At 40.4% G+C, this 12,521-nt stretch overlaps 2 protein-coding genes across 2 annotated transcripts; both read right to left on the bottom strand.

The window, feature by feature from the left end:
* Positions 1-2,006: 2,006 nt before the first annotated feature.
* Positions 2,007-5,203, bottom strand: LOC103723508 (probable protein phosphatase 2C 27). Its single transcript, XM_008814441.4, has 4 exons — positions 4,224-5,203; positions 3,942-4,136; positions 3,428-3,633; positions 2,007-2,773 (listed from the first exon to the last, which is right to left on the bottom strand). The coding sequence occupies exons 1-4, from the start codon at positions 4,443-4,445 to the stop codon at positions 2,215-2,217; spliced, it is 1,182 nt and encodes a 393-aa protein (XP_008812663.2). The 5' UTR covers positions 4,446-5,203; the 3' UTR covers positions 2,007-2,214.
* A 2,271-nt stretch (positions 5,204-7,474) lies between these two features.
* Positions 7,475-12,302, bottom strand: LOC103723502 (probable phospholipase A2 homolog 1). Its single transcript, XM_008814430.3, has 4 exons — positions 12,053-12,302; positions 11,869-11,908; positions 11,629-11,748; positions 7,475-8,035 (listed from the first exon to the last, which is right to left on the bottom strand). The coding sequence occupies exons 1-4, from the start codon at positions 12,164-12,166 to the stop codon at positions 7,857-7,859; spliced, it is 453 nt and encodes a 150-aa protein (XP_008812652.1). The 5' UTR covers positions 12,167-12,302; the 3' UTR covers positions 7,475-7,856.
* Between the last annotated feature and the right edge of the window lie 219 nt (positions 12,303-12,521).

The raw sequence follows: 12,521 nt of genomic DNA, 5'->3' as shown, positions 1-12,521 counted from the left end.
TGCCAGAAGCAAAAGAACAAAGAAAAAGCTTCCGTCCACTTGTGCAAGTTGCTACAATGAATGCCCTTCCAAGTTATCAAATAAACGACAGGCCATCCATCTTTCCCAATGGTATATGCCAAAGCTTTTAATTAACTGCAAGATAGCTGCCTACGCTGTATTCATCTCTTCTTTAGATGCATGCAAATTTTAAAAACAAAGTTTTAGCTTTCCATTCCAACTTGATTAGAAAGGAAAGTCAAAGATTACGGTTGATTCAGCCAAATAGACCCCTACTTTATATTAGTGGATGACCCCACATTAGCTATTATCTCTCACCTGCCAAAATCCCAAGTGGGAGATTACTTCATGGAAAAGGTTTAAAAAAGAAAAAGAAAAATCAAATTTCTAACAGCACAGGTGGCTAAGGTGACGAATGATCCACCAAGGAAAAGGCACCGAAAGCCACTGTAATGGACTTGGAGTCAACGATGGCTTCCTCTCAGATTGCTTCCGTCCCTTTGCTTTTGCGCCACCTTCCTCCCATCTCTCTTTCATCAATCTGAACCCCGTCACTTCTTCTTTGGTTTTGATTTGAGTCAGTCCTGCAGTACCCTCTCCACTGAGTTGGGTATTGGCCTCTTTGGAGGCCGTGGAGCGCCCACAAGCGCATGGAAACGAATGCTGCAGGAAGTACCGGACATGGAGCAATGCGTACCTCATAAAAAGATATCAGCTTTCCACTGGGCTAAGCAGTACGAGGGATCTTAGATCCCTGGTGAGTTCAATGATGAAAGAAACTGGCCTTGAGAAAATAATTACTATAATTTTTGTTTCAAAGGACAACTGCCGGGGTGCAGCTTTCATTATCTCGAGGGGGCTGCCGGATGAGTTCGAAGCCGGCATACTACGATGGACAGACAATTTGAACTGCTCCACGACATTCCGAAGTTTACTGGGGATGTGGCTTTTTTTCGTATAACTCATACTTATCCGAAGATAAACAGTGCAGCTAACTGAATGGCCTTCTTTGTAACGCATCACTCTAGAAAATATTTTTGGATAAACAAAACGAATATTTTTTATTTTTTCATCATTTTTTTTTTTGGCTTTGTTGGCGCTGGTATAAAATTAAAAAAAAAAGAAAAAAAAAAACTGCCAACTTTATTTGAAGAGATTGATGTGACTCGAAATGGTGAGATGGGATGAGAATCCTCTAACATTATGATTATAAATTTTACAATTTAAATGCTAACAAATCTAGCCCAGAAGAAACTCCATTACATCTGAGTAATCACAATTAGAGGTGGAAATCGGATTGATTTTTGTTTCAATTTTTAGGCAAAAAAAATTCTTTGATGGGAAGAAGCCCTGCCAAAGATTCTTATATGCATTAAATGCTTTATATAAATTAGACATGAAAGCTTTAATATTGAATTATTGCATCGCTCATCTTCTACTTATAGCACAAGAGGATTGAGCTTGCAATGCAATTGCAAAATCCACATTTTTATATAAAGAGAGTTCTTATGGGATGTGTTTCGGAAGCTAATCCGGACGTTCAACATCTCACGTGAGATCTAATGGGCTTGCCAAAAGAAAGAGAAGCAAATAGCAGACAGAATCCACTCCATGATGGACCGATTAGCTCTTCTCACATGCCCGATAAAAAAAGTTTCTCCAGCCATGGCAGCCTCGAGCCAGGTTCAGTTCACCATCCGATGGCAGTAGCAATGGCCATCAAGGTGAAACAAAACTGTACCTCATAGCTTTCCCTCATTGATTGGCTTACAAGCCTGCGACTCCGACAGCATGGGGACCACGGGGGCAGCAAAGCGAGCAAATGGATGGCCATTAGGACAGACAAAAAGGCTTCTCCATTGCTTTTAAGCAGTGCCCGGTTGACCCAGAAACGTCTCTATATCTTCATCTCCTCTTGTGGAGAGGATCCTATGGAGCTTCACAAGAAAAAATTTGATGCCTCCATTAAATTTATTTTTTTTTTATGGTAGTTTAAGCCTCAGATGTGCAAATATTAGCTTTCAAGCTCGTAAAAGAACACAGAATTGGAAAAAGAAAGATTGAAAAAAAAATTACATTACAAGAAGCTTTATTCCTGTTAGAGAAGGCCAGATGCCACCAAATGCAAGAAGCCTCAATTTTATACAAGGTGAAGACCTTCAGATGGAAGGAAAAGAAAACCAAGGAGAATTACATGCTACCATCTCTTCTCTATCAAACATTGCCGTCTAGGATCCCCTTGAGGAAGTTCAAGCCCTCTGTGGATATACTTCTGCGAACCCTGGATCTCGGGAACTCGATACGAGGGGGCGGATCAGGTGAAAAACAGACAACCACGACGGTCAGATTATCGCGTGCATTGCATTTGAGCGCCTCCCGAACCAGCTCTCTTGAGCATCTCTCAGGATCATTATGGGTCATGAGCTCCTTCCTGGCAATTGTCACAGCACATTGGCTGCTCATCACATCCCAGAGGCCATCACATCCCATTATCAGGAACTCATCTTCATTGGTCAGAGTTGTCTCCTGCAGCTCAGGCTCTGCACTTAATGGGCATGCAGAACCTTTGGGACCCTTCATGTGCCAATCACCAAGAGCCCTGGCTACAGATAGCTGGCCATTCAGGTATCCATCATAGACGACACCGCCGAGTTCCTCAATCCTAATCCTTTCGCTGTCACAGTCGGGTTTGTGGTCTCTGGACAACTCAACAGCTCGGCCCCGCTTTCCTAATACAGCTCGGCAATCACCAGCATTGGCGACATGCAATGTCCTATGTGATCATCAAAGGTAGGCATAAGAAAAGCAAAAAACACAACATAAACCAAATGGTAAGAATTATGATCAACTCTTTATTAACACCACAGAACAGTTGTACATCGACAGCAGCACTACCGTAAGCTAATTATTATTCAGAAACATACAATTAAGCAATCATCGACGACAAAATGATCTCTAATTATGATTTATGAGCGCCATTGTTTCAGTAATTTATGAGCAATCATATTCATGCAACTATATGGATTCCAAAACTGGGGGTTGATTGTGAAATTTATCTGATGGCATGCATTACTGTATATGACCAACAAGCAAGAACATGCTTACCCCAGCCAAAAAAATGTCACTGGTTAGCAAATGACTGTGACTATGACTGCAAGTTATATTTACTAGACTCTGGTCTTTCCAATTTTTGGCTTTCCACTAGCTGCATCCAAGTATTGCCTACAGATTAGGTGTGCAAGTAGTTACATACTAAAGCTCTGAAAGAGACTGTTAGGTCTCAGCAGTCAAGCCAACCAACCATTTATATGGAAGAACCATTAAAACATCCAAGGCCTTCAAGATGCAGCTAAATTCAACAAGGCACAACTCCTTGATAAAATTATAAAAGGTGCAATCACAAGCTGAAAATTGGATCAGGGCTAACCTCCCAAAAATAAGGGCAGTGAGTGCCGTGGTGCCAGATGTACTGTCGAGCAAATGGGCATCGGCGAAGGCATGGTCAGCTCTCAAGAATGCACTCTTTATGGCCTTCTCCATGCAATTGGGGAAATGACCATCTTCAATTATATACCTTAGTATGTTCCTCCGGATGAAAGATGCTGCATCGGCGCCACCATGGCCATCAAACACCTGCCCATATAAACTGCTCAATCTAAGTTTACTACAATAAAATTTCCTTAATGTATGCATGACCCATTGAATCTATCAAATGAGTGTATATTTGACCATGAACTTTATGAGTTGCATTAATTATGAAAGGGTGAGCATTAATACCACATAACAAAGAGGCTGTAGAAAAAAAAAATCACACAGTGCAAGCCAATCATCAATGTAAAATATTCTAGTTATACAAGAAAACACAAAAACAACTATATCTAGATGGTAGTAATGCATCAAACTGAATTGTAATTAAAGGGGACAAGAGATAATACGCGCACCCCATAGAAAGCCCCTGGTGATGGAACATTGGCAATACGTCCAAGATGATCTACCAAATTATCTACACAGATGTGCTCATCTTCCATCCTCTGTTTCAGGCCAATCTCGGCACAGCTTCCAGACCGGAAAACAGGAAAGAACCCTGACTGTCTGTCAGAGGAAGACTTCAAACTCAAACCCCCAATATCCAACTCCTACAAAGAAGTCGCTGTAAAAGCTGCTTCAAGAACACAGTGAAGAGAAAACATATAAGACAGTTGAATGGCATCATCTGTACATACTGATTCAGCTGCAATCTCCAACCGGGTGGTGCTCGCGCAATGCCGAATCGCCGAGAGGTGTCGAGGCGGCTTCCCGGCGTTTATTGGCCTGGTGGCTGCTGGAGTGTCAAAGTCCTCCTGCCCATCTAGGGAAGTCTCACTACTACCAGCGTCCTTGCTCATGAACCCGCCATCCAAAACGCTCAAAGGAGACGAGAGATCAGTCCCTGCAGTCATCTTCATCGACACCAACCACCAACAAGAAAGCCTTTGCACCAACTCGGAGATCAGAACACCAAAAAAAAAAGATCCTATTAACTCCCAATCTAACGCAATACGACCAGCACCCAAAGAATGCAGAAAGCTCGCTCCTTTATGGACCCCAGTAGTTCTGCAAGCAAATTCACAGAATTCCGACTTCAAATCGTAATGGAAGACAACCGAAATTGATCATTCCGACGGCAATAATGCTCTCCCACCTCTCCCCCAAACATTCTAAATGAGAGAATACCCACATGCCCATGAAACCCAACAAAGAACCCGACGTCTCCAAGCAAAGACACTAAATTTTATTAAGCCAAAAACCCAGAGGATTCAAACGCAAACCGCTACAGATCTCCACCCCCGTAAGCTCTCAACAATCACACACACACAAAAAAAAAAACGAAGAGCTCAATAAAATTCACCAAAATCCAATTTTTAAGTACATAAACAAGAGTTCATGGATTCATAAAGCACACCCAGTAAACCTTACAAACAAACCCTAGAACAGATGAAGTTCTCTAAAAAAACTACCCAAAAAAATGCCAACTTGCAAACGGATTCCGGTGATAAAAAAACCTAAATCATAACCACGGAGCAAACAGCTAAAATTTCCCAGCGCTGGATTCGACTAAAAATTCGTTTTTCTTCCGTTTTTCCCTTGGTGATCGGAAAAAATAGCCAAAAATCGGTTGAAAAGGAGGGGAAGAAAGGACACAGCTTTCAAGTGAGAGGGCGAAGCGAAGAGGAGGAAGGGAGGACACGGCTCTATTTGATGACCCCTCGGTGACCGGCAACCCCCGGTTCCTCGCTGGAGGGCAGGACACGCGTTGGTTCGCTTGGGGTCCAATGGTGGTTGACTCAGCTCCCACGGAACCATGCGTCTGGGCGATCGCCGGCCGTCCGATCCGTACATCTGTATGGGGATTTCACGGTCGCGATTCGTTTACTTTAGGCACATGTGGGAAAGCTCGATGGGACCGCGCGACGGCACGTAACGGCGCCTGGAAGTACGTATCGAGAAACGATTGGGTGAGTCGCTACTTTTTGCTTCGAGCCGTAAACGGAGCGTTGACCTCCGTGACAAGGACGAGCCGGTCCTTTTTTTTTTTCTCTCTCTCTCTCTCTCTCTCTCTTTCTCCTTTTATTGTGTGTTTTTTTTTAATTTAAATAGTTAGAAATTTGTCTAAAATTCAGCAGTACATTCTATTCCATATAAATCTAATAAACCTAAGTAAAATTGGTTTAATTTTTGATAGTCCAAACAAGGGCCAAGATAGATCTGAACACCCCCATTGAACCACAATTCATGAGGGCTATTGGATTCCAATCCCATATGCTTATAGTGCTCATGTACAAGATGAGATAGTTATTAATTAAATCTAGCTCATTTTTTATTTAAAAAAAATCTTACATCCAACAAAGTCCACACAATCTACATGTCAAATCTTACTATTCTTTAAAGCAATCATATTCATCACTTTATTTCTATAAGAAGAATAGTCTTATTTGACCAATTCATTTAAGATTATGTGTCTTCTACGTCTTCTTGATGACCTAAACTCTTATAAATCACACCAACCCATGCTTGCTATGTCATATAGATAAGAGCAACAGGTAAGACAGCAGCACATTACGCAAGTATCTAAAATACAAATCCAAAAATAAATAGTTTTTTTTGCATCAAAAACAATATATATATATATAAGGGGAAATAATTGAGAATACTTATATCATAAATGTTACTGAAATATTAGGATGAAATCCAACGTTCTCTCATGAAAATGTTAGGATGGATTATTTTCATCTTTTTCTTAATAAATAAATAAATAAATACAGCAGACAATACCAAACAGCTATCTATTTTATGGACGACCAACTACTTTGACAGGGCGAAATTCCTGGTCGGTGGTTCCTTTTTTTTCTTTTACTCCGGACAGGGACGCAACGTGGGGTGCTCCATGTCAATCACTCACTCTCTCTCTCTGTCTCTCTCTGTGTGCAGGCATGCAAAGGCTCACGTGTTTCATGGTTTTGATTTCCTGGTTGGCTTCAACTTAAGCAATAAATAAAATGCCATTCGAAAGCACCAGAGAACCAAACTTCAGATATCATCGCCCATTTTCTTTGGTTGCTGAACCAACTGATCAAAATGCAGAACAGCTGAGCTTTCCAGAACACAAAACACACTAAGGAAACATATTATAATCCCACGTTTGATCAATCCTTGCATCCATCCTTTCAGTCTACTGCGCGAGCCCAGCTCCGGATACAAGTTGAAGGAGCTTGGTGTCCAGGATTATCCAGCTGATTCATCGTCGGGATCTTTGGAAGGAGATCTAGAAGAGCAAAGATGGAACAAATGACGTCGGATACAAGTTGAAGGAGCTTGGTGTCCAGGATTATCCAGCTGATTCATCGTCGGGATCTTTGGAAGGAGATCTAGAAGAGCAAAGATGGAACAAATGACGTTCTCAACGTGAGATTTTTGTATTTGGTGAGGTGAGAATGGTTGGTTGAAGGTGAGCAATGGCCCATGGGAGCTTCCATTCCGAGCCTTCCACGTTGTTGCACATTTGCTTGGACTCTCGGTTTCTCCTCCTCTCTCAACTACCTAATGAAGTGTGTTGATGTCTGTCACATTTTGCACCTGGACAAAATATCTCCTTTTGTGCTCCAAATGTAGGTAGCTAGTAGAAATTAGTTTGTGGAGTATAAAAAAAAAGGATCAAAAGAAATTTTTGGCAATTTTGGACAGGCATGAGTCCGACCATTTGGATCATAGTAGCAATTGAAGATTCTTCTGAATCATGATTCTCTCATGGACAGGTTGTGCATACTTTAAAAGAATAACTTACACAGTTCATGAGAATATATTGGTGGACAAGTCAATTATTTGCGGACACCACTAGATGTATCCATTGGCCACTATAAAAACCAGAAATTATCAAAGAATTTGACAGAAGATAAATAGATAACGTTCTGGTTGTCATATAGATGAGACTATATTCTTCTGCAAAGCCCAAAAACAAATTCTTGATTTCATTGAATTCATCTTTAGATCACTTCACAAGAAAAAAAATGTCATCAGAATTAAAAGACAATGTAATGTTCCATGAACAATGATTACGTCCAAGGTTTCACATTCTGAATTGCAAAAGCAAATGATCTTCTAACAAGTAGAATGACTTGGGCACCAGAGGGGGATTTAGGAGTTGCTATCATCATCTTGATGTCCAGCAGATCCACAGTTGGCAGGTTCAGAATCTTTGGCAGCAATAATGGTTGGTGTGGATACAGATCATTTCTCCAGAAAATATAATTGTGAACAATGAAAGAGATGTTGCTTCGTAAAATATAGAAGTGCATGTCTGCAGCATCTTTTAGCTGCAACTATAATTCAGTATGCTGACCACCCAGCTGGCTAAATAAGATGGCCATGTCCATCCCCTGTACCATAGTAGGCATTGCTGTGTCATAAGGACACTCCTTAGAAAATCCAACCTTCCCAGACTTCTTCACATTCCTCATGCATCTCTTGAACTTCTCATGACATTTCACACTCATCAAACCTGAAACAGTTTTCAACAATGACAGGAGTCAACCTCACAAAAAAGTGAAAAACAAATTCTATGATACACCATCAATTATTCCATTAATGGTCTGTTACCGGTATTATAGAGATCTTACAAGTTCGAAAGTGAAAATCATGTCACATGATCTCATGCCACAGCTCCAGAAGATGCATTATAATGACAGGTTATAAATATAATAAACAACAAGCTTTATGCTGTATTTGCCTTGGGTCAGCTGTATTCTTTATTCTTCATAGGGCAGCTTGATCATTCTTAGTACCAACTCTATTATGAATTCAACATACATCCACCTCAACCTCCTATCATCTCTCTTAAGGTCAAGTTACCTCTTCAATGTCTTTCTTAGCTATAGAGCATCTAGTAGAATGCCACAAGGATTTACCTAAACAGGTTATAATATATTTAAAAATTTCACCTTTTCCCATGATTAGGCTCGCAAGAACATGGAGCAACCAGAAGGTAGGTTAGGGAGTTGATGATTAGGATACAAGTGAGTTTAGAATCATGGGGCTTTTGCTATCCGATATCCATATGCTAACCGATGTTCTGACAAGAGGTGGTAGCATGGAAGCATTCAAGTGACAACATATAGCCTACATAAAAATCATTAGAAATATTAAAATTTCAGATATGATAAAAATTGAGCAAAAAACTAGGCAAAAATAAGGGGGGAAACACTTCAACTGGGTGGAACATTGCAACAACTAAGACAAGCCTTGAGGCTATTTACAGGCCATCCTGGTACTCATCTAGGCCCAAAGCAAATTAAACAAGCCACAACAACTACAGCAGAAGGCTATAAATCGTACTACAAATTGTACATCACCTAATTTGCAACCATATATGCTCATCATAATCATAAGGTCAACTGGAAATCAAGTTCTTGAATGTACGGTTCAGCTTTTATGGAAAAAAACATTGCCAAGGAAAAAGAGCTGTGCTAAAAGCATAAGAAAGATGAGGAGAGAAAAAGAGAGAGTAGGGAGAATAAAGAAATAGAAGAAGAGGGGGGGGGGGGGGGGGCGTAGTTAACACATGGTTCTTTGGCTGACTGCCATTTTTCATTTGTTTAACCTGTAAACAGCATTTTACATTTAGTCCTTTAGTCCCTCTATACAGCTAGGCCTGTTTTCTGCACAGGTATTTCTGTTTACGTACAAGCCAGGAATTACACATATAATGGTCATCAAAATTAAGTACTGTGTATGGAATTTTCAGTCAACAGGATCAAATGTAAATTGACAGTCAATCCAGGAGGCAACCTGATCCCTAGCAAACCTGAACTGCCTATGGTTTTCTTGCTCAATTTGCTTCTTGCACTGAATCGGGCCTACTTTGCTTGCATATGCCACGGCAGGGGTTCAGGATAGTTATCTGGACATCCTCCAGGCATCCAGTCACATATAGGGGCCACATGGTTCCCTTGATTGGGGGATTGGAAGCCAACCAAATCTTAAGCCTACATTGCTACATAGGCAGCTCGGGTATCCAAAATTTAGAGAACTGATGGGAACATAGTAGAACAAAAGCCGAAGGAGGGTTGACAGGAAAATAAATTTAGGATTTGAAAATTAGAAAAAAAACAAAGTTTAGGAGCCACATAAGGACTACTCATCCCCTTAAAAAAATGTTAGGAACAGTCAACAAAAGAAGGATCTACTGGTTTGCTGCTTCGTATCTGGAAATTAGAAGGACGGTAGGTTCTCAGCTTTGACAAGAAGACATTCAGGATTCTACAGATTTTTCACTTTAATTTGATACGTTATATGATAATTAGAAGCATAGTGTTAAGAATGTGGAAATTTATTTGAGCATTAGATAATGGTTCAGATCTGATTTCAAGTTGAGTTCTTTTATGAGATCAACAAGAAAACTTATTAAGTTAAAAGAATTGAAAAGAGAAGGAAGAAGACAGAGTGGAAGACTGGGTCAAGACATCTAGAGAACGAAAAATGCACTCAGAAAACATATATAAGCTTATTCGATTTTATGAATAACCTGCAACTTCATAAGGAGTCTTCACATAGAGACCTCAGCCAGAAAAGTGGCTCATGAATGGAGTACGAGGAAACTGGTAGACTACAAGTGGTTTGCAAAGAGTGCACTTAGAGTCGAGACTTTATGTAGGCTTACCACTAATGTTTCTTTGTGGTTGGTTATGAAAAGAAACCGGAACCAGAGCACCTATCCACTTCAGCCACCTCATTCTGTTACCATTACATGTCTTTATCTATCTCTCCTTTTTGTGAAATAGATCCAATGCAAGGAAAATGATCATAACACGTAATTCTAGGTCATAATCTTTGAACAAGACCTGATTCTCATTTATAGTTCCATGCATTATGTTCTAATTTGTCAATCTTTAAATCTTTAATTGCTAAATCTTCCCCCATGGCTCCAAATGAGCATCTAAGTTTCACCATACTAGATCAACAAGCATTGAATAACCTGCAAATAACATACACCATGCCGCTTTTAGATAAGTATCAACAGAAAGTTGATTAGTTTTATCAATTTTCTCTCCACAACTCTTTCTTACTCTCTTCTCCCAACAGCTGTAGTGAACTTGTCCTCCTCAGCAGTTCTCTCACTTACTTATGTTCTTAGCCAGCATTTTTTCTAACTAGATACCAATAGAAATACAATACTCCCCTTCATCAGTACCTTTGCCTTTTCTTTACCAACAATGGTGGCATTAGGATGACAAAAGAGCTCTTTTTCTGCTTGGTATCCACCCAGCATAACCAGACTCAACTAGAACAAGTTCAGAGCAGGCTACGAAGCTGAGCTTTTTCTGTTAGGTTTAGTCAGTTTTGGATAGAACAATCATAAGTCAGCTTGTGTTTCGTCCCACACCTAAGGCAACATACCTCTAGTTGCATTTGATGCCTAGATTTAGAGTTTATCACAAATGATTAATACTTTTCCGTCCTTCATGATGCCCATCTTCTTGGTTGTAGCTAAAGATAGGTTAAAAATTATAATCAATTTTAGCCAATCACAACATCAGAACCTATTGCAATTATTGCACCAATCAATATCACTATGAAGGGACTTCATTAATTTAGCCCTTAAGAGGATCGATTCCATTGCAAGTACTTGGACTAACATCCATTTCATGCAATTATATTCAGAAGCCAATTACAACAGCGCAAGGTTTAGATACTACCGAACTAGCACCATCGTGATACTAGCCCTCATGCATTGCACTTCTTTTGACATGAAATGAATCAAAAGAGTGACATATTATTCCTGAATTATAAGCCATTAACTTTTAGTTAGCTTCCTATGTTCTTAATAGACACATCTCAACAATTAGAGTTTACAGATATCGAGTTGGTAGCATTTGAAAGTGAATACTAGCATCTAATCATGCTATGTAGATCCCATGTAATTCATTCCCAATTACAACAAAGTTCTCAGACAGCTTGCCCATAATAATCCAATCAAAAAAGAAAAAATTATATCCAATGTACCAAAAACTCAAAAGAATAGAGTTTAAACATTATGGAAAATGTATATATAGAACTAAAATTTATTCTTTCAAGAATTAATGCCAAATAACCCACCTTTTTTCTCGACACATTCATCGTGAGCCTTGCAACATGCATCAAGCTCATCGCAGGGCTTCTCCCCAGGGCAGCCGGTCCATCCCACCCCGCAAAACTTACCATATCGAATTCCTACAGCTGAAGAATTTGCCAGAACAAAACAAAAATAAGAAGTAATTCAAATTAGCAAATAGGCGAATACTTCCATACCGAAATTTTCTTCAAAAAAAAACATTTTTTTAACCCTAGTGGACTCACAGTTGCAGCTCTCCGCGACGCATGATCTGCTGCATCTCGCCTGCAAGGCCAAAATCAGGTCTAAAAAATCGGAGGATAAAAAAGGATACAAATATTACATCAAGAATCGAGAAGGGTTCTAAATGTCAAGGTTTCTGTGGAAACTATGGTTCTATTCTGTTGAAAGAAAATAGATGATCCGAACCCCGAGATCGGTGGCGGCGGCGCAGCGCACGGAGGCGGAGACGAGGAGGACGGCAGGGAAGAGGAGAAAGGCAAGCGCCGGCGAGACGCGCGGCCGCCTGGGATTGTCTCGCATTCTCCGCCCCTGTCCTCCTCCGCGACCACGACGCACGGGATCCGGTCACCGCTCCCGGTGGCTCGATGGTTTCTCTCGACAAATGGGGTATGCGAACCGTTGGATGTCTCGAGATAACGGTGGCGTGTTTTCCGGTTTCCCACCCGGTTCGTGAAGGGCTGATACTGTGATACACCGGGACGCTCAAAAAGAGTAACAAGGAAAATTTGGAAAGTGATTCTGGAACAATTAGCCAATTGATTAAATTTGTAGGGTTTTTTTCTTTTTTTATATATTATAGTTTTAAAATTTTATGAATTGAGCATGTCTTTAGGGCTGTTAACGAGCCGAGCCGAGCCCGAGCCTCCGCAGGCTC

The sequence above is a fragment of the Phoenix dactylifera genome, chromosome 18 (assembly GCF_009389715.1).
Source record: "Phoenix dactylifera cultivar Barhee BC4 chromosome 18, palm_55x_up_171113_PBpolish2nd_filt_p, whole genome shotgun sequence".
Taxonomy (NCBI): domain Eukaryota; kingdom Viridiplantae; phylum Streptophyta; class Magnoliopsida; order Arecales; family Arecaceae; genus Phoenix; species Phoenix dactylifera.
This window is presented reverse-complemented; position numbering and strand designations above follow the sequence as displayed.